Source organism: Enhydra lutris, unplaced genomic scaffold, assembly GCF_002288905.1.
Source record: "Enhydra lutris kenyoni isolate GAN:26980312 unplaced genomic scaffold, ASM228890v2 scaffoldscaffold16, whole genome shotgun sequence".
Taxonomy (NCBI): Eukaryota; Metazoa; Chordata; class Mammalia; order Carnivora; family Mustelidae; genus Enhydra; species Enhydra lutris.
Window position 1 is genome coordinate 38,678,350 of NW_019154100.1, and position 22,295 is coordinate 38,700,644.

A 22,295-nucleotide genomic window follows, 5' to 3' on the forward strand; every position below is an offset into this window, starting at 1 on the left:
TGAATAATGTTGCTATGAACATTTGTGTAGAGTTCTTTGTGTGAACATATGTTTTCAATTCTCTTGAGTATATACCTAGGAGTAGAATTGCTGGGTCACATTTGTTCACACTTAAATTTTTTTTAATTGTCTTTTTCTTCTGAAAAGGAAATACATATCTCTGGTAAAAACAAAACAAAACAAAACAAAAACCCAAACAGTAGAGAGCATACAATGAAAAGTCAATCTCTCATCCTTGACCTTGGTCATTCTCTTCAGACAAATCACTAGTCAGAGATATCCTGTGCATAAAGAGATGGTCAATTTTTCATGAGGGTAAAAAAAAACTATTTAGATCATATGCTTATATAAATGTATTAATTTATTGCAACTTCAAAAATTATCTTGGAATTGATCAATGAGGAAATCTTTAATGTTGATATTTGCTTGTTTTTTAATTGATGGACAGACTAGAATCTGATTTCCTAAAAAGAGATCCAGCCCCATAATTCTGAAAGGTGTGGTGCCCTTTAGAAACCAATAGAGGGTGACCCTTCTCTTCGTTTTGAAGAAAATGCCATTTATATCTAGAAAAGCTGTTTTGAAAAAACTATTAATAGGTTGATTTATTCCAATCGACTTTGTAATAAAATTTAATTTATTAACTAATTCAGTTTTCTACTTTGCTAAATTCTCTTTAAAATTGTGGCTCCTAAACTACTTCTGATTTAAAAAAAAAAACAACTTTACACTTTTAATTATCACGGTTTCATTTATAAGATAAATGGGTCTAAGATACTTCACAGTGCACTTGCTAGCTAAACTCAGAATTTGATCAATATGACCACATTATGATACAATATGACTTTTGTGGGCCCCTTCCCCTATAAAAATGTATTAAAAGTCATACTGAGAGACTGATTTGGTATAGGGACAAATAAATACATAATCTAATGTATAATATACAAGTTAATATACATTATAACAAGTTCTTCAGCCAAAAAAACTCACTTTTTTCTTCTGATCTTTAAAAGAAATTAAAATACTTTTGTAGGCAATATGATTTGTAAACACTGTACCCTGAGTATGATGAGGAAGAAAAAGTAACCTTTTACTTTGCCTGATTTTGAACCGAGAAAGGAAGGGGATGTGCTGCACCAGAGTCACGTCTGGACCTTCCTGTGGGGTCTCCAGCCCTCTGCGCTAGACTGAGCCCCTTCTCCCACAAGGGTCCTGGCCATGTACACGAGGAAGGGGGTTGCTATTGACAACGCTGGCCTACAATGTCCACTTTCGAAACTCAGTCTTTCAAAGTCAGCAAGTGTTCTAAACTTATCTCTGTTTTTGATCCAGAATCAAGCTTTCCTCTGTCCTCAGGTCCATCTGCAGAGTCAGCTTTGTGACCATGTACACCGACAGGCAGACTTCCTTTTAACCCAACAAGGAGATTTGACTCACCAAAATACACAGTCACTTCGATCAACCTGTCATTTGAGTGTATGCTCAATGTAACACTAAAATGAATTTTTGCTCCTGGTGTTTGGAAAATGTGGACTCTAGATCTATATTCAGTGTGTATGTATATACATATAAACTTTACATGTAAATATATGAATTAAAAAATACATATAAAACTCTCATTTTAAAAGTGAGACAAGTTAATGATTATTAAACAAATAACAAAGTCCAATCTTCCTCTTCTCCCTCCTCCTCCAAGTATCCCCATCTTATATGTATTCATAAGTGCTGGCAGTTAAAGCAGGATACAGGGCAACACAGCTACCAAAGCATTTGTATGCTGAGATTGAGAGTTTGGAATGAATTCGCTCAATTTCTAAAGTATTCCCAAAACTTCTCCTCAGTTACGTGGGGAGGTACATTTCCTCTCCCAACTACTGTTCTCATATAAGTAAGTGTAAGTAAGATTTTATACCCTGAAGGGTTAAGTAAGCCTTCAAGCATGTAACGTACGACTTGGCACAATGTAAAAAATGGCAAGAACAGAGTCAAGTATTTTATGATCCACAAGGTACCTTAGTGTCTGGAAGACTTACTTTGGTAGAATTAGTTTATACTAGCAATAAATGGCATCTCTTGGCTGGGTGACATTTACCTTTTCACAAAATCACTAACTGGGCTCTTTACATGATTCTGGAGGGAGTTTCTACAGGACGTGAGACTGCAGTGTTTTATGTCACCTGCAATGCCCTGCCATTTTTCTCTACTGTTAACTCTATGGAAATCACAGACTGAACAGAATAGTAAACAGCACTCCCACAGGGGAGCAGCTCTAATGACCAAAGACTGCTCATAAGATATAGTGCATTTAGAAATTTAGGAAGAAAAATCAAACCATTCTTTGATAACTTGGGAAATTATTCAAAACAAGGTATTCTAGATTTAGTACGGTGTCTGCACACTAAAAACGTTAAAGGAAAATCTCTTATTGTTCTAAAAGGACGAAATGTCTTCAAACATCTTGGTTTTCTTGAGTGGCATATCTATTTTAGAAGTATAACAACAAATTAAATAGTGTATTAACTTACTCTTAAGAAGAATGGAAATTTTTTCCCATAAAATCCAACTCTGAAGAACTCTGGTTCAAGACGTTGCTGGTCCATAATCTTGTCATACAAAGAGGCTTCCATCATCTAGGAAAGCAGAGGAGAATTCTAAGAATTTTACCTCATCCTTCAGCTCTCCCTGTTTCTAGAAGAGGATATTTATTCTTTATGAAGAAGAACTTTTCTTTCAGAAAAGAAGGTTTAACTCCCTTTCTGTGCTTTAAGGCAGGGATTAGCAAAATGATTCTGGAAATGGCCAGAGAATAAAGAAAATAGGCTTTTCAGGCCATATGGTCCCTGTCATAACTACTCAGTCCTGCCAGGTCCACAGGCTACAGGTTGCTGACCCTGACTTTAAAGGATCAAATATTCCATGTTCTCACCAAAGAAAATAATTTCTATGCACAAAGCCTATCGAGAAAATATTTTCTTCACAATTAAATGAAGATGAACATGAATTAAAAAAAAAATGAATGAACTATTAGAGGCCCAATCTTTCTGGAAAATTCTAGCACTAGATGTACTCACCTGTGGATTTGGTTCTTCTTGGTCATGGTAATTCAGGACATTTGGAAGGTGCAAGCTTGCACAGGCTGGACAGGGATAAACCGAACCCGAGGAGACCCATCGTGCCAAGTGCTGTCTGGGCTGAAAACTCTTAAGTGTATCTCTAACCATGTCAGCACTAGGACGCACATAAAGCTTATGGTTTTCCATTCATGGTATTATCATCCCCAGGGTTTATAGAGAAAGACGAATATTGCTCTTGAAAACTTCTCCCCCTCCCCCTGCCCCCAGTAACAGCACCCCAAAGAGCCGTTGGCATGAAGTGTAATGCTCTGGGTTTATAAAAATCGGAGTGACTATGGTACCCAAGGGCTCTCCCGGGTAAACACTGTAACCTCGCTTCTGTTACAGGGGTGTATGCCAAGAGAAGCACAGACATGTTTTTATATAGAACCGCAGTGCCTGCCAGACCTAGCATGATGGACTGAAGTTGAAACAAGGTTTTTTGTTTTTGTTTTTTTTTTCCTCGTTGGTTTTCATGTTAGAAGAAACATCGATGAACTTCTGGCATGAAATACTATACCAGCTCCTGCAGGCTGAGTGAGCTACTTGTGAGGCATGGGGTTTTATGAGCTGTTAAAGGTTGACAATATCATCCCATAAACTGCTACCTCAGAATTAAAAGGCAACATCACAATCTTTCTATTTTAGAAACCCTGCAGAACTTAAGTGTGATAAGAGGACACAAAATGCTCATGGCTCTGAAGAGTAAGGACTCAGAGAGCAAGAGGGACCCATTTGAACCTGAAAAGAAAAGAAGGGACAAAATGTTTGGTTCAGGAGCACAGAATACTGAACTCCCTGGGTTCTTGGGTACCGAGACCTTGGTTCCAGTATCGCACAAAACACAAGTTGCCACAGCTAAAGAGAGATGACATCTGTAGAATTTAGCCTTGAAGTGGTCAGAAATGGGTTAGCTAGCCATGTCTACTGTTTGTGCAGACTGGGGTCTAAGAATGGTACATTGCGGTAGAGATCTGCATACAAGCGAGCTTCTCTTCAAACAGTACAGAGACTTCTCAGCAAACTAAAAGAATCAATCACGGATTAGATTGCACATTGCAGACGTGATGTTTAGAAGAGATCAAAGGCTCACTTCCATGTACTAATTAGAAGCCTTTGCTATTTCTCTATATAAACAGCTGAGTATGCTGCAGAGGAAAGACTTCCCTTAAACAAGCTTTCTGCAAGACAGGTCGGGATGATCACAAAGTTAGTTTTACTGAACGATACTGGAAGGTTAATGACAAAAGGATGCCTTTGCCTGATGAGCGCACATCCAGGTTCCTTACCCTCATCTTGCTCAGGTTTCTGTAGTCATAATAACTCTCATACTGTTCCGCGATCTTCCGGCACAAGACGATGCCGTTCTCCCAACACTGTGGACAAACGAATGATACAAACACTAATGGTCCCACAACGTTCATTCATTTCCACCCACAGGACAGGGTGAGACTGCTTTCAGATCACCAGGCCTTACTTCTTAATCTCTACAGTCTACCTTTAATAGTACCACTGCCACTTTAAGCTTGATACCAGCATGCAATTAACATGTAAATTATTAAAAATCTTTAGGAAGTGAGAAAATATAATCCACCACAACAGGCATGAACATATGGTGTGGAAACATTTTCTGGAATCATTTCAGAATCATCATCTTGAAATAACTACAGTTCCACAATGGCCAAGTAGATGAATAAACGGGCCCTCGGTGCTAAGGGGGAGAATTACCACTGACCCCTAAGGCCCAATTATCCACAGCTGGCATGCTCGAGCCCTTGCTTGGCTCAACTGCACTTGTAAATTGTGAGGATCTAACCCAGCTGGTTACTCTCAGCAGAAATGCAAAAATTCTTTCATCTAGCCCAAGGGTCATCAAACTTTTTCTGCACAAGGCCAGACAGTAAATAATTTGGGCTTGGTGGGCGACACGGTCCTTGTCACAACTACCCAACTCCACCATTAAAGCACAAAAGCAGGCACAGTGAATAAGCGTGTCTGTGCTGTAATAACGCTATTATCTAGGAACACCGAAATGCGAATTTCATGTAATTTTCATCTGTCAGATATTCTTTTTCTTGCCATATCTTTCAAACACTTTAAAATGTAAAAGCAATTCTTAGAATGTGGGTGGTACAAAAACGGTGGGTACTGAGCCATTTGACACATGGGCCATCGTTTGTAACCCCTGATCTAGTGAAAAACCCCTTTGAAGGGCCAAAATAAGCACAACAGGATTTTATAACAGCTTATAGATGGAAACTTCACCGGAGGAGGACACAAAGGCATTTCCTTGCTATTAATGTAACAAATGATATGTCAGGGTATTTAGATACATAATAAAGGACGATAGGAAAGAGGCAATTTCCTTGCATCAAGTTATGCAATTATGTTTTGTAAAAGAAGGACAGCTACTGTTTGTATTTTAGTCTCCTGTTTAACCTTCACATTTTGGGAGATATATTTAAATCTAAGACACGCATCACCAAAGCATCCAAATGTTCAAATCAAATAAAAAACTGTGATCAGATTCTTAACTTTTCCTAAAGGGTATTTTAAGTCCTTGAGGAGGGAGACAGAGTGGAGTGAGGTAATGGGCTGAATGGCATCATCAGGTCAGTGGGATCTTTTAACTATATGATGGGATGCCATAACATTCTTTAAACAAAGTCAGTTTCATTTACCTTCCCTTACCAAAAAAGTGGAATGGGGCAGAATGCATGCTAATTTGGGGAGGTAGCTGAGGGGTGGTTTTTCAGAGAATCAAATGCCTAGGTGTCAAAACCTCCAGACCAGTGTTTCTCAAAGTATGGCCCCAAATTTGTACTCACTGCAATGTCAAGTCCTTGTTGAAGTCACAAAATCCCCTGCCTCATGCCAGACATACCCAATCAGAATGCCTAGAGGAGGGACCTGGGAATTTTAGCAAACTCTTGGATGTTTTTAATCCTCATTAAAATCTGAGGGTACCTGGCTTGAGGAGGTAGACATGAAAAAACTATGAATGAAAGGAAACATGAAACCAACACAACCGCCTTGAGAGAGACCATGGGTGGGGAGGGCTACTTACTTTGCCTCGGTCAAAATTCTGGATAATAGCAAGGTGCAGGTGCTCCTTGCGTTGCCATTCTGTTTGCATGGGGTAGGTCAGGAACTCCCGGAGGGGCCGATCCGACCACTCCAACAGCTCATCGTATAATAGGAGAGTATATGCAGCCTCTGAAAGTTGAGTGGGAAGGAAATGATCAAGACAAGACCCCAAACAGCTTCCCCTCAAATGCAGCTGGCTTGGGCAAATTGCAAAAAACATTTTTTGAATTTCATGATAATGAAGAAAAATGTTCACCAGAGATGCAAGAGCCAGTTCACAAGTGATGACTTCCCCCTGGAAGACGGAACTATCAGAGGTTTGTATTTCATCTTTGGCTCCCTGTATTCATCCCCACCCCCACCCCCATTTCTCTCTTTCTCTTTTCCCTCTTTCTTGCCTTCTCTTCCTTCCCATCCCTCTTCCTTATTTCTACAACGCCTCTACGCTGCTGGCATCATAAAAATGTTTGAGGATATATTGTTGGAGCTCATTCAGAGAAATAGGGAGACATGCCTTTGACTGCTGGGGATGTTCACTGGTAAATCCCTTGGGGGAGGCTACAGGCATCTTCCAAAGGGTGTGCTTAGGAAACAAGAAATGGTAATTAAATTCTTCTTGATAATAAAAGGCTGAAAAAGTTCTCTCTTTACAGGGAGAGGACTGTTGTGTGTTGTGTGGTATGACCCTCAGTTGGCCCCCCAAATCTTTAGTGATGGTTACCGAAGTCATTACATGTTGGTGCAGTTGGGATTTCTTGGGAAAACATATAAAGAGGTGGTATTCTGTATACACACATGGAAATGGTAATCCACAGGCTAGGCACAGTTCACAGGTAGTGCCCTTAATAGAATACTTGCCATTCTGCAGGTCTCTTCCTGAATCTTAACTATGGCCAAGCAGACCGATAGGAACCAGAGTTCCACTGTCACTGATGAAGGACTACAATAATTATTTTTTTTCCTTTAATATTGTAATGGCCAACTCATTTATTAAACAGAATAAAGTAGACGAACCCTTAAGTTATTAATCCATTTAATGACCATTCCTGCGTGTCTCTTAAAGATGTAGTATTTGGTGCCTGGGTGGTACAGCCTGCTGGGTGCCCGACGGTGGATTTCAGCTTGGGTCATGATCTCGGGGTCATGAGCTCCAGCCTGCGTGGGGCTCCACGCTCAGTGCAGAGTCTGCCTGAGAGTCTCTCTCCTTCTCCCTCTGCCCCTCCTGCTCGAGCTCTCTCCCTCCTCAATAAATAAATAATCTTAAAAAAAAAATGTAACAGTAGCTTTTAACACAATATCAATAAATCGTCATTCTTCGTCTTCATTTATTTGCCTTAAGAGTAACTATACATAAAGCTCCAAAGTAGCAGGTTAAGTGCTATTACTACGATGTGGTCATCTCAGTGTGTAACATGAAATTGTAATTAGAAAGGCCTGGATCCCTATCACTTTTCTCTTGCCTTTTACTTGTGCAAGTCCTGTGAGGCACAGGCTCTGGCCTTTTTTCTTCGTGATTACCTTTGGTGAGCTTAGTCTCCTGGCTTCAATAACTGCAAAAGCTTTCATACGCCACCAGCAGTCCCTTACTCCCCTCTGTTCAGTCTGCACACTGTTACCAGTCTGACCTTTCAACTGCAAAGGATCGTATTGCTCCCCTGCTTCCAAGCAGCCAGTGACTCGCAGCAGCTAACAATAAATGTAGGTTTCCGAAAGGGACAGGGAAGGCTGGCCATGATCTGGTCCCTACCAACCTCTGCTCACATTCAGGGTCCCTCCACATAGCACACATAAGATGGAGCTCATTGCTTTCTCCTGAGAAGCCTCCAGCCTCCGTGGCTGGAGTCCCTTGGCCCCATCAGAGCCTTCTGATGAAGGAAACACAATGCCTCCTCATCCGGAGGCAGTAGTACAAGAAAGCTGCCCATACAGGGATGGAGGCACCTTCCGTTTAATGGACACTCACCAAATTCTACCTTGTGGAAGGTGAATGTGACGTGGACAGAGGAGAGTATCCAGGGTGCTGGCTAACTGGGCAGTTGCAGAAACAGAGCTGAATGGCCACACCGTAGGTTGCCAGCCATGAAGACTGGTTTTGATGGGACAAGAATGCTAATAATAATGGTCAGATGGGCGCTGGATCTGAGTAGCTTCTAGTTTCCTGAGACCTCCTGAGATGACTTCCTGATCTTTCATTCCTCACACAGCCTTATAACAAATGCCAAGCATCTACCAAAGCCCTATGTGTGTCCTTGTTCCTCTGTCTACATGAATAATCCATGGTTCCCTTCATTTACCACAGAGGTGACACCTGCAGGCCTTCAAAGATCTCTCCTCCAAGATTTGGCCCTGTACTGTTGAATAGCTCCTTTTTCTCTTAATAAACAGCTCTGGAATGAACACTTTTGTCTCTCAGTTTTCTTTTGTTTCTCCCCCAATACCTGAGGTTTCAAAAAATATCCTTGCGGCTAATCATTTCATAGTGAAAAGGGTGAGAAGGACCAAGCAAACCCCTTCCCCCAGCTGAAGCCTTTAGCTGCCCACAGGTGGTGACTGAAAGAGCTATGAAGGTCAAATTCATGGAGCCAGAAAGTAGCATGGTGGACGCCAGGGACTGGGGGGAGCAGAAAATGGGAAGCTACTGTTTCACGGGTACACGGTTTTGGTTTGTGCCTATGAAAAAGTTCTGGAGACCCGGAGCAGGGATGGTTGTGCCACCATGGGAATGCACGACGTGCCAACGGACTGTACACTTAAAAACAGGTAAGACGGTAAATACTGTGTTAAGTATATTTTACCATAATAAAAAAAATTACAAGGGTGGGGGGCAACAAAGCATTTTTAGTCCATCTCAACTGCTTTCCAAATCATGCTTGCCCTGGGGCGGTCCAGGGACAAGAGGTAGATGGGGAGTGGGTATGCCGTCACCGAGTCTGGGAGGGCAAGCTGGGATTGGCAAGGCATCAGAAGAATGGTGACATTGAAAGGTGTGGAGTAGGTGACACCTGTCTCAGAATCTGATTCCGGAAAACGATGATGTCTCTCAGGGGTCAATGGTGTGTGTGAAGGAAGCTATAGAAACTTTCCACAAAATTAAACAGATATACCCTTTGAGGTGTGACCAACATAGGACACTACTGAGGCAGATTTTAAACACATTAGCAAACTGTAGATGTTTTATTGCAATACATCGGATATTTATACTTCTACATCTTAAGACAACAACAGTATGTACTGAAGAGGGAAGAATGAATCACATCGCAAATTTCCAGCAGTTTTTTCAAAAGTACTTAGAATTTTGAACAAAAGTCACCGCCACATAATTAAACATGGGCCATCTCACTCCATCATCGTGACAAGAGTATAGTGAGGACACCCACATGCGACAAGAAAAAAAAAAAACACGAGAAGATAAGGGATGAATTACGAATGGAGAGTATCGTCACAAAAGGCTGCAAAGGGTTAAAGCCATTTAAACAGAATGCTCTAAAGATAGAAAAGTTTCCCCATTAATTTCACTTTCTTCAAGAACACACAAAAATGAGGACAGAGGAGAAATGAGTATAATGTGGCAGGTGAGGAGGACTTATTTCTTATGACTTTGGGGAAAATAAATACTGCAAGTTCAGTAAACAAATTAAAGAAAACTAATTTGCCCATTTCTAAAATACAATCAGATTTGGACTCTGTTTCAGAGAACAGTTACATAGCTGGAAGAGCTTGTCCTTAGTTCCCTCCCTCATTTCTTTTTAAATGGATTTTAAAATAACTCCACTAGGTGGTTTTCTTTGCTATAAAAACTAGCTCAAAATGTGGCTACTAACGACTATAAAAATGGTCATTTAAACTTTCTGACAACATACCTCCAAAATCTTAGTCTATTTAATCAAGACCATCAGCACATCTGTGTGAAGATATATATATATATGGGAATTACCAATATTGAAGGAGAAAAATTTCTGTAGGTTTTAAAATTTAACTGAGTAAATTTATTGGTGATGCATTTATTTAAATCTCACGTTGCAGGGGTGCCTGGGTGGCTCAGTTGGTTAAGTGTTAGACTTTTGGTTTTAGCTCAGGTCATGATCTCAGGTCCTGAGATCCAGCCCAGTATCAGGCTCCACACTGGGTATCAGGCCTTGAGATGCTCTCTCTCCCTCTGCCCCACCCCCACTACTCCCACGCGCATGCATTTGCCCTCTCTCTCTAAAAAAAAGAAAAAAAAAATCTTGCATGGGGGGATGCCTGGGTAGCTCAGTGGATTAAAGCCTCTGCCTTCAGCTCAGGTCATGATCCTGGGGTTGAGCCCCACATCAGGCTCTCTGCTCAACGGGAGCCTTCTCCCCCCCCCACCCCCCTGCCTGCCTCTCTCTGCCTACTTGTGATCTCTGTCTGTCAAATAAATAAATAAAATCTTTAAAAAAAAAATCTCCCATGGCTGGGCACTAAAATGAGAACACTAAGAAGAAGAAAACATCATCTCTGTCTTCAAGGAATTCACCCTTTAACTGGAGATACTTCTACCTACCTGTGTATGCACAGAAACACACACAAACACATACACACATAACACACCCCTTATATAACTATTAAAAACAATGTGGTGGGGCGCCTAGGTGGCTCAGGTGTGAGATGATGAAGGCCTAACTGAGGCAGAGTGAGTGGGAACAATGAAAAGGATGTGGCTTTGAGAGATGGTTAGGAAGGGAAATCACCAGAAAATGGTGACTGATTATTTGAGGGAGGCTCAGAGATACCAAAGAGCACATCAAGGTCTCCACACTCAGAAACAGAGATGCATTAATCGATACAGGGAAATTGTAGCTGGAAGCATTATTTAAAATCTGGCCACACAAGGACCATTTCAGAAAGGATCACTTTCTTTTAAAGCTGGAGAAGAGGCCACAATTCAGGAGTTTCTGGGAAGAACAGTGCAGCAAAAGACTCAGATTTATAGTTCCTACATTCAGTTAAAGGGTTCTTTTCTGGTTACGATATGTGAGCTCTTTGTATCGTATCTTTCCCCCGCTAAAAACGCTAGGAGGGATATATAAGGCAACTCTTGGAGGACTCTGAAGAGTAAATGAGAGAAGGTGGGCAGAGTAAGAAAATCAATACTCAAAGAATGACCATAGACTAGTGAGTTTGCAGTTTTTATTTTTTCACCTTTCATATCTCCTGGCTTCGCTGTACTGGTCTCCTGGAACTACAAAGGGAAATGGACATAAAAAGCTCCCCAGGAAAGCTCCTCTGGTCAGAGGACTGAGAGGAGAACCCTCCTGGGGTTTGGAGTCCTTTTGACCCTTCTTGCTTCCTTTGAGTCCTGGGAACACAGCGCAAAGCTGCAGAATGCACAGTGTGGGCATCATGGCAGCAGAGGCGTCCATGGGCTTTTTTATGTTTGGTGCTTGGCTCCCAGAGGACCAGCTGTCGGGAATGCATCACAGTGTAGGGAGGATCAAGTCTTGGCTTTTACTAATTTGCCTCAGATTAAGTGAGAGTGTTAGGAAAAGGAGCCCTTGGGAGATAGTAAAAGTGAGGAAGATCACAGAGAGAAAGGGATTTTTAAATGTTGTGTACAATGTCCTGAGCTCACTTGCAAGCTGCACGTATATTGAACAGACCAGAATCAACATAACAAAGATTTTGAGACATGAACTATGGTACAGACCACTGGTTAGGTCCCAGGCTCTCTCCAAGTGACATATATGTAGGACAGACCAGAACAGTATGGAAAGGCTTTGAAAACTAAACTGACATTGGAATCACAACCTTCAGAAGGTGGTTTAGGACTTGAGGTTTGAACCTAATTGGACTATCTGCTGAAATTAAAAAAAACCCTCAACATTCTCCAGGTTTTGACAGAACCCAGAGTCTCATAATATTCAAAACGTTCATGAAACAACCCCAAATGACTTGACATTCAAAGAAACAGGATAACCAAAAAAATTTCAAAGAGAAAAGGCAATTAACAGATGCTAACCCCGAGATTCAGTTGTTGGATTTACAGAAATACTATGAAGAAGTTATTATAACCACGCTCCTTCAAGTAAAAGTGAACACTCTTGAACAGAAAGATACAAGTTCCCTATAAAGAAATGGAAACTAAAAAAAAAAAAAAAAAAAAAAAAAAAAAGAAAAGAAAGAAAGAAAGAAAGGAAAGAAAAGAAAAGAAAAAAAGCAAAGGAAATTTTAGAAATGGGTAATACAGTAACAAAAGATTTCACTGGAAGGGCTCAGTAGCTGAATGGAAATGGCACAGAAGAGCCAATTGACTTGTATACAAATCAACAGAAATGATCTAATTTGAACAAGAAAGAAGAAAAACTGGGAAAAAAAAAAATGAACAGAGACCCAAGAATTTACAGAATACCAAAAGGCCTAACATTCATGTCACTTGTAGTTCCAAAAGAGGACCAGTGCAGAAAATACATTTGAGGAAATAATGCCAGAAAACCTCCCAAATCTGGTGAAGGAAATAAGTCTATAAATTCACGAAACACTGTGGATCCAGACAGGATAATCATAAAGAAAGCCATGACCATATACATCATAATTGAACTGCTAGAAACCGAAGATACAGTCTTGAAAGCAACCAGAGAAACTTATACATTATATACAGGGACACAATTTAGGTGACTGCTGATCTTGCATCAGAAACCATGGAGGCCAGAAGACAGCAGGGCAGTTTTCCAAGTACTGAAACAAGGGAACTATCCACCTAGAATTTGATAACCAGCAGATTCAGGGGTAAAGGCAAAATGAAGACTTCTCTGACGAAGGAACACAACGAGAATTCTTCATTGCTAAGTCTACTTTTTTGTTGTTGTTCTGTTTTTGAGGATTTTATTTATTTATTTGAGAAAGAGAAAGAGAGACAAGGAGAGGGAGAGAGAATCTGAAGCAGACTCTGCACTGACCACGACCGCAGAGCCCTACTCGGGACTTGATCCCACAACTGTGAGAGTGTGACCTGAGCAGAAACCAAGAGTCAGCCGCCCAACTGACTGAGCCACCAAGGCGCCCTTCACCACCGGATCTACTTTAAAAGAAATATTCTTTAGGTTGAATAAAAATGATAACAAAGAGGAACTGAGAACTTCATGAAGGAAGAAAGAGCAACACAAACAGTAAATATATGAGCAACAAAGACAGACCATTTAATCCTCTAAATTCTTTAAAATAGGTATGACTGTGGGGGCGCCTGGGTGACTCAGTGGGTTAAAGCCTCTGCCTTCAGCTCGAGTCATGATCTCAGAGTCCTAGGATCGAGCCCCGCATCAGGCTCTCTGCTCAGCAGGGAGCCTGCTTCCTCCTCTCTCTCTGCCTGCCTCTCTGCCTACTTGTGATCTCTGTCTGTCAAATAAATAAATAAAATCTTTAAAAAATAAAATAAAATAGGTATGACTGTTAACGTAAAAATTATGGCATTATCTGGTGGGGTTTCCAATGTATGCATACACAATATGTAGGGGAACTACAACATAACATTATTTAACTTGAAGTGGTAAAATACCAACTGTAAGTAGGCTCCAAAAGTGAGATACGTATTTTGTACTCCCAAAAGCAACCTCTAAAAAACTATGCCAAGAGATAGAGTAAAAAAGCCAATAAATTAAAATGGAGTACCTAGAAAAATAGATCCAATGAAAAATTTCCATTATAAAGGACAAATGCTTGAGTTCCCAGCTCTAATTATACAAAGCAAAGGACTGACCGTGTATGATACACCAGTGTCCAGCCCACTCTCCCCACCCTGAGCCAAAAGACAGAATTACCTGTGAAGTTTTGCGCTTTGAGATGCAGATCATAGAGTTTGTGGATGTAGCGTATATACATCTCTTCCTTGTTTAGTTCAGTCTTATAGAAGTTCTGTAAAAAAGAATACAAGTATGGATCGTTCCTCAACAGTCAGGTTTGCAAACAGCTGCTTTTTACTCTGTGAAGTTCCGTGTTTGGAACTACAAGAATGGACACATTTTTCCATACAAATGTCTTCTTAAAAATTAAGGAAGGAGGCCCAGTGATATACTCTTAATGCAACTCTATGTTAAACATTACCTAGCAATTTATTGGATAAGTTGGTAACGCTTGGGGAACGTTATTGCCAGCAACTCACATTTATTTTGTACTCTATTATTTTTTTGTTAGTTTTACGGCCTAGTCAACTAAAAAATATATTAAAAATAACAGTAGATTAATCCACTTGTTAAACCCGAGCACTGATATTCAACGCATAGCTTAATTTCAAATTTCAAACATATTTTGCTCTGAAGAAAAAAAAGTTTCTAAGATTTATATAAGTAAGGATGAGTAAAAATAATGTAAAAGCATTTTTTTTCTTCCCCTGAAAAATCATGTAAAAGAGGATGAATGAAAATGCTCTTTTTTGGTAAGGTACTATTCAGAGTTTCTTACTTGTGCTGGGGTCTCAATACTTCCAGTAAAGGGATTATTAACAAGAGATTTCAAACTATTATTAGAGGGGCATGATTATTGAAAACATTTTGTTTATTTTTTAAAAAAGTTATCTGGAGCTTACCAATCTTCCCTGAAATGTTTTAACATTACTTATGAAAAATTCAACTCTGACTTACCTGGACCCATTATGTTGGGTTTTTAAGGGTGTAAGCTATAAACACCCACATGTACTCCTCTACCACATTGTACAAAATACCTTAGCCCTCACTGAACTTAGTAAACAGGAACAAAAATGTACATGACATGAGGTTCCAGCAAAAGCAGGATGCTGTGAGCTTCTAAATGGGGCACTTTTTGTTGGCGGATCATTTGTGCATTATGAAATCACTGCACAAGCCCTCTGAACTACCATCACTATTGTTCACTGATCCTGGCTGGTATGGGGAAGAAGGGAAAATGAGAGGCGATATGGGGATAATTCTGTTGGCCTGAAGGAGTGACAGGTTTTCTTTAAGGGGGAAAGATCAGGAATCCTAAAAATCTTTGAAACTGACTAGCTAGACAGGGTTCTGGTGATGAACCAAATAGCCAATGTGGCTGCTTAAAGTGCACTTGGCTTCAAGCCCGAGGACCTTCTGTCAAATGTACCTTCTGTCCACCACCTAATATTGTCTATTCTTCAATATGAGAACTCTTCCTACCTTGAGGCACTGACATTTAGTTGAATGCATCATAAAATTTTTTTTCTTCCAATTTATACCATTATCCTCCCCTTTCCTCTTGTCTCCTATAGATCTTGGCATTCCTTAAAAATCTAAGTAAATAATGCTATTCGCATCTCTCTTATTATGGCCAAAATCATTTTAATTAGCAAGAACTGTTGTACCATAAACACAAGTCTAACAACCCCACAGCAGGCTTTTTACATTATTAAGGGATGATTTGCTCTAATAGCTTTTTGGTAAGAAGCAGCATTTTTCTGAGAACAAAATAAGTGATCACTCTGTAAATGAATAATTCTCCTTAAAAAAAAAAAAAAAAAAAAAAAGAAAGAAGAAGAAGAAGAAGAAGAAGAAGAAAAATCTCTCCAGTCAACAGATGAGAATTTTTCACATATGTCTGGCAAAACTTGTGACACATAGAACAAAACAATAATTACATTTCCTAGTATGAGTCATGTCAAACATTATGCATTTTTACCAATTTAACACTACAGTTTAACTTCAATCTTGTGAAGGAAGCCAGAGCTCTCCTGAAGACAATCTGGAATTAACCCTTCCAAAGAGTTAAGGAAAATCTCTAAGAGGAAGTGAGTACCTGAAGAGAACCATATTACTACTAGAAAACATCAAGAACTTTCCATATGGACTAGAAGCTAAAAAGATTAGCTTCAAAGTTATGTATTTGGCACTTTGATAATAAGCGTTCTCGTGCTAGTCTGAAATTAGAACAGCTTTCAAGATGTTAACATTTTGGGGGCTCAGTCGGTTAAGCATCAGCCTTTGGCTCAGGTCATGATCCCAGGGTCCTGGGATCAAGCCCCATGTTGGGCTCTCTGCTCAGTGTGGAGTCTGCTTCTCCCTCTCCCCCAGTGTATGCTCTGTCTCACTCTCTCTCAAATAAATAAACAAAATCCTTTTTTTTAAAAAATGCTAACATTTTCTATAAAGACTGTTCTTGGTCAATGCAAAGCCAAAAGGATAAATTCTTTGTGTCAAGTGAATCCTACTGGGGCCACTGATTTTATTAGGTCTCTGGCTTATTCCTACTGGGGGACTACACATATTTTAGGCAGAGTATTTATTCCATCATCCAGAGAAATGATCTCTCCTGCTACACCAACTGAGGAAATGAACCTGGAGTCTGCATGTACCTGCTTACCTCCACACGGAGGGCAATGTGGAAGAAGATGGAGACAAGGGAAGGAGATTCCTCTGGAAAAAAGTATAGGTTGTCCTTTGAGGTTATTTATGAAACTTTGTGGTCAGCATTGGGGAAAAGCCAGGGTTAAGCTGATGGACTAAGAAGACTAAGAGTGACAGAGCACTGGGTCTTCTGCCCAAACACTGATGCCCAGGTAGGGATACAGAAGCAGCTTGGGCCGAGGCTCTTGAATGTGGTAAAAGGCTGGCAGCAGCAGGCAAGACACTGGGGAAACACATGCAGGAGACTTAAAAGTGGTAATGACGATGCTCAAAGGTTAGACATGAGAACTCAGATCGGAGGTGAGTGGGCTGACCTCAGGGGTCTGGTCCGGTGGCCTGAGGTCACTGTTGGGTCTGATGACAAAAATAATGTCAGAAAGTGTACCACAAGATGGGGCCGGATAGAAGACTCTCAGGTCTCACTATTTCTAGTGACTGATTTCGGAGGTGGAGATGTGGGACATGCGTTCACAATGAGGAACAAGCCGCGGGTGTGGTAAAGAAGGACAGAGGCATCTACTTGGAGGGGAGCCTGAGTGCAGTGAGGGACACAGACTAGGGAAACTGGTAACAAAGGAGCAGAAGTCCTGTGCTTCGACGAGGGGCTGTGAAGGGAATAAACAGAGCAGACTGGAAAGACTGAAGCTGGTGAGCGAGGACAAGACAGATGAGAGTGGGGGCAAAAGACACTTCCGAGGTGCCGGCAGAGCCCCGCAGGGCATGTGAGGGATTCCGACCATCAGAGTCAGGAGAAGAGCGTCTGTACAAGGACTCAGAACAGCTGTGAGGTCTCAGCTATTCTGCAACATACGAAAAAGAAACCTTGGCTCTCACACATTTAGACCTGAAAGCAGTCACATATTTCTGTATTTCATATCTGACTAAGGGAAACTACCAAGAGCATCAATATATCTGATATTAAAATGTAAAAAAAAAAAAAATGAATGTCTCTATGTATGGTCAATTTTTCAGCTCTGCGGTGAGAATACATCCTATTTAACACTCAGGGATGAGACATTTTAATACAATTGAGTGTTCCAGGACAATCATGGTGTAGCCTGTTTTCCTTACATAATATTTAATTTTACTCCTAAAAAATGTCCTCTTTGGGTGATCAATTAATATGCTTATCTTAGTTATGATGCAAAACTTCACGAGAATGGTATTAGACACTTAATTTGCAAACAAGCTAGAGAGTGAAAATTAGTGTGTTAAACAGAAACTGTCATTTGTTCACCAAAGAAGAGATGACTAATATTCATTAAAATGTAGAATGAATATAAAAACAAGCACAGAAACTGTCTACACAGAAGTAGAAAGAGCTCTAGTCAGGGACGTTGTGCCTTTTTCTAGGAAGAGCCACAAAAGACGCCCGGAGGGTAAAGCGCCACAGGATGGGAGGGGGCATCGCTCTCTGATCTCACAGAGCCACAGGCAGGCGACGCGCTGGGGACCTTCTGCGACGTACTGGTTGAGCATTTTTGGGGATTTAATTCAACCTGAAGCTCGCTGTGCTTCTTTTGAAAACACTTCCAAGCTCTTCTAAGAAGCATCCAGATAAAAACACATTGTAAACTAAAAACAATCGAAACAGTATTTCTGTGAACAAACAGAACGATTCTGTGAATCAAACGTTAGGATACAAGGAGGAAGAGAGGAATCGTTTACTAACCAGAAGGCTAACGGTGCAGCCAATCTTTTTGCCATCTACCTCTCCCATTTTCATGCAGTCCCTAAAAACAAAAAGCAAGAGTCAGAACTTAGAACTTCCTTCCTAGGGACTAACACAGTTTCTTCCATGGGGGTGGGACTGGGGGAGGGTAGGTGCAAGTATTGTCAGAGACCCAAGGCAATTTGCAAGTTGACCTTGAGAAGGGGGCTCTGGGGACTAGGGGAATTGCCCCAGGCTGCAGGGTCTCAGGTGAGACACTCCTGAGCACCATTTCTGTTGCTCCCTCTCAATAGACAGGCTCCCCCCCATCCCCCAGAAGGAGGAGTGAAGATGTGTTCTTATACACCTTCTTCCAGAGGGGTGGGAAGTGACTAGAAGCCTGGCCATCAACAACAAGAACGAGGGTTTCATTCTTAAAAGGAAAGCACCGCGCATTTAAGGGGATGAACTGCTTTAACAGTTGAGATAATTTAAAAATAAAAAAAATTGCATCTATGAAAGGTAACAGTGTGAACTTCGCATGCCACCACCCCTTTCATTTTTTTTTTAAACCCTCTTTTATAAGAAAGCAGCCTGACCATACAATTCTCATTTACACTGTCTTCACCCTAAAACCGAAAGATCTGCTGGTGTCAATGGCTGAGTCTAAACACCAAAAAAGATCCCTTTACTCATGGGACTCTGAGAACCTTCTCAATTCACTAAGACTTTGAAAGAACGGTCCATCAAACAAAAGAGAGAAAAAGGGGGAAAAAATGAACTAAAAACTCTGAACCAGCTAGGTAAGTCCAACAAGGTACTGTGGGCTGATGATTAACTCCAGCGGAAAGTTGACTGGATCCTGACTCTGATTTCCCAGCTGGAGCACAGCACACCCGAGAAGCAGGGGACTCAGCTTACCTGTAATCTAACAACCTCTCCATCAGACGAGTTACAGTGGCAATTAATGAAACGCCACTTTCCCTCCATGTTTCCCGCTCAATTTTCTTTAATAGACTGGAAAAGAAAGAATGCAGGGCATTTTCAACACTTATTTTTATCAGTCACCATGACAACCATCTTACTTTCATCAGTACCTTAAATGCCTTAGCAACCACTCCAATATCGCACAAGTAGCACGATTTGCAAACAATGTCTTACCTAGGATAGGGACCAAATAGCGGAATTCTAATCCAGGAAGCATTGACAAAGCAAATTGATTTTCAGATTAACCAAGTCATAAAATACGAACACATGCATATGATCATATTTTCAAACTATACAAGCACCCCAAAGCTCCAAGACATTCTCGCCTAGCTTCTCTCCTACACTAGCAGAGGCATGAGCCTTACCACAGCAAATAACACCGCGAAGAGGGAAAACAGGAGTACCTCTAAGTTTACTTTGAAATAAGATCTTGCTGTTATTCACATAAAAATGTTTTCCTACCTCTCGGTGGAATGCATCTTCATCCAGGCAATTTTACTGCAGTGCAACTGCTAGAGGAAAATCCTTGTACAGACGGTATGACGTTTTGCGTTTTTTCCTTTCCCTTCACATTTGCCCACTCAATACATATTGTACTATCTGTGCACTCACTCAACAGTTTCATTCATTTTGTCATTAATCACAGGGGATTGTCTATGAGGCTGTTAGAGCAGGTTGGTGACAAGTACTGAACCACAACTCTCCTCCTACATTTTCCCTAATCTTAAGCACCTTGGAGCAGAGGCACTATGTAAACACAGAATCACAACAACCAGAATAATTAGGATCTGTTTGACTTTCACTCCTGCCTCTTGGCAAATTAAGCATACACTTGGCAAAGCCTTTATGACTGAACTTTCCCCAAAAGATAAAAGTAAGAACAGAGGCACGGCAATGGGAGCATCCTTCCCTACCCCTCTGCATTTAAAGATCCTTTCTGTCTAAAATCGTTTCCTTTTCATCTTGGTTTTGGGATTACCAGAGAAAGAAAACATTTCTCACAAGCACAACCTAAGCCAATCACATATTGTGCTTAAAGGAGAAATAAACACTAAAGAAAAAAAGCTATTCTGCCAAAACTAGCTTGCTTCCCTCCTCCCTCCCTCCCTCCCTCCCTTCCTTCCTTCCTGGTGCTATGTTCTTTCCCAACTTCTCTCCCTACTTCCTCTTGCTGTTGCCTCTCCAGAGCCCAGCCTTCTGCCTTGTCTCCTCATCTGTTGCCTATGTATCCCTGAGCATTCGTTTCCTGGGTTATTCTGAACTGCTTCCTGGATTAAGTGGGGGGAGGGAGGGAGGGAGAGAAGTCCTGTACCATGGGATGGCGCTTGCCCTGACTAATCTGCCAGGGACGGTCCCCTCCTTTGTTTTAAGTGAGTTTTCTTTTAAAAACCCTCTGAACAGCACCTGATTCAAGCTTAAATGCCAAACTGGTCTCAAACCAAGTCCTCAAGTGCAAATCTGCCTGCCAAAGCAGTGCCGGGTGATGTAGAAATTTCCCCAAGTGACAGCCCACACCTCATATACTTTATAGGCTGAAAAACAAAGAACTCAAGTTAAGTAATAATTCTAAAAATATAGGGAGACTTCTTTTGCAGGCATGAATTTCATTAATTTGCACAGCCTCCTGATACAGTCAGAAATCAGAGCTCCACAAACCCTCTTGTAAGAAGAGGCATAGCTCCGCAGCGCCCGCTTAACCTTCAGGAATCCCAGACCCAAATGGCAGGACCAAGTCTAGAACCTGATCCACCTGCTCTCGCAGCCAGGCTTGTTCTTTCTATCGGGAAGCTGGTTCTCCCAGTTTATCTGATACAAACTGAGAAGGGGAGCCTCGCGGCCAGAAGAGAAGAGTCTAGCCAACTTCAGGGAGACTGTGTTTTTATTTGGCCTGTGTGCCCATGCTGAGTACATGGGGAACTCACCCGAGAACAGTGAAGGGTGATTTCTCACTGCTAGCTGATAGGCAGTGGGCCTCCCTACCAGTGGAGAGAGGGGTAAACCAGAGTCCTAGAGGATGACATAATGCTCAGAAAGCTCTTACCCTGGGAAAGAACATCAACAGGGGGAGGTAGGATCTGACCCTAAATTTGCTTCTCTCTACATCACCACATAGTGGTGGTGAGGCCATCCCTCCTACAGGAAACACCTGTGTCTTTGTGTCCATGTTCTTCTTAATCCAAAGAGAAGAACCAGACTCCTGAGATACATGTGGTGTATCCACTGCTCGGCCTCCAAACGAGAATTTAATGTGTGACTGCCAAATAAAGACCTCTGGAATGACCTGGAGTCTTACTTAATTATTTCGAGCAACATATGAGAAAGGAGGGAGAGGGACAGTGGCTCGTCCGGAAAGCACCCTACTGTGTGCTCCCACAGCACATTCCCTGCGGTGTCTTCAGCCCTAGGAAAGCACCTGCCCCAGGGAGGTACTTGGTAAATAAAACCAAACCAAGCAGAGCCAGGGGAAGCCGAATTTAGTTCTGACACTCTATGCTGGAGAGAGCACACTGGTCTCAATGATCTACACTTCCAGCATTATCAAAAATAACAAATCCTGACTCCTACTTACTCAAAAAGATGGAGTATGGGTCCATGAAGACAACGTTGGGGGATGGGGTGGGGAAAGGTGAGCTAGCTCTTAGGAAGGAAACCACTGCACAGATTTCAAGTCTCCTTCTAAGGAGGCTCTTTGGGCAACTCCTACATTTGCAGGAAGAAGGAAGCTACTTTCAGCTTCTGAACAAAACTGAAGAAGTTTTAGATATGAACTACAGAGAACAAATGAGAATCTGTACCATAACGGCATGTGTTCCCAATTCATAATGTGTGCAGTGACTCATTGTGCTTCTACCAATTCATGGTGACTTCTATTGCCAAAGCAGCACTTCATTGTTTCCTGAAACATGGCTGGCTTTTCACTTTCTCTCCTGAACCCAGGTAGTAATGATATTTAATTATCACTTTAGGTTTTATTTAAACCCAATATGCTGGTAGGAAAAGCATGAAAGAAAAATATTTATAGTAACATTTCTAATAATACGTTAAAAATCACAAAAGAAAAATAATCTCCATTGAATGAATCAGGCACCTTAAAACAGTCTTAACTACAGAGGC

At 41.2% G+C, this 22,295-nt stretch overlaps 1 protein-coding gene across 1 annotated transcript in view; it reads right to left on the bottom strand.

The window, feature by feature from the left end:
• Positions 1-22,295, bottom strand: part of LOC111147295 (dedicator of cytokinesis protein 4-like) — a gene marked incomplete at its 5' end in the record, with an annotated part of 117,611 nt that overhangs the window by 46,978 nt on the left and 48,338 nt on the right. Inside the window, 6 exons of the mRNA XM_022503251.1 lie at positions 2,526-2,630; positions 4,403-4,489; positions 6,181-6,329; positions 13,976-14,069; positions 18,216-18,276; positions 19,116-19,211. Coding sequence (XP_022358959.1) covers positions 2,526-2,630; positions 4,403-4,489; positions 6,181-6,329; positions 13,976-14,069; positions 18,216-18,276; positions 19,116-19,211 — 592 coding nt within the window. The remainder of the gene's footprint in view (positions 1-2,525; positions 2,631-4,402; positions 4,490-6,180; positions 6,330-13,975; positions 14,070-18,215; positions 18,277-19,115; positions 19,212-22,295) is intronic.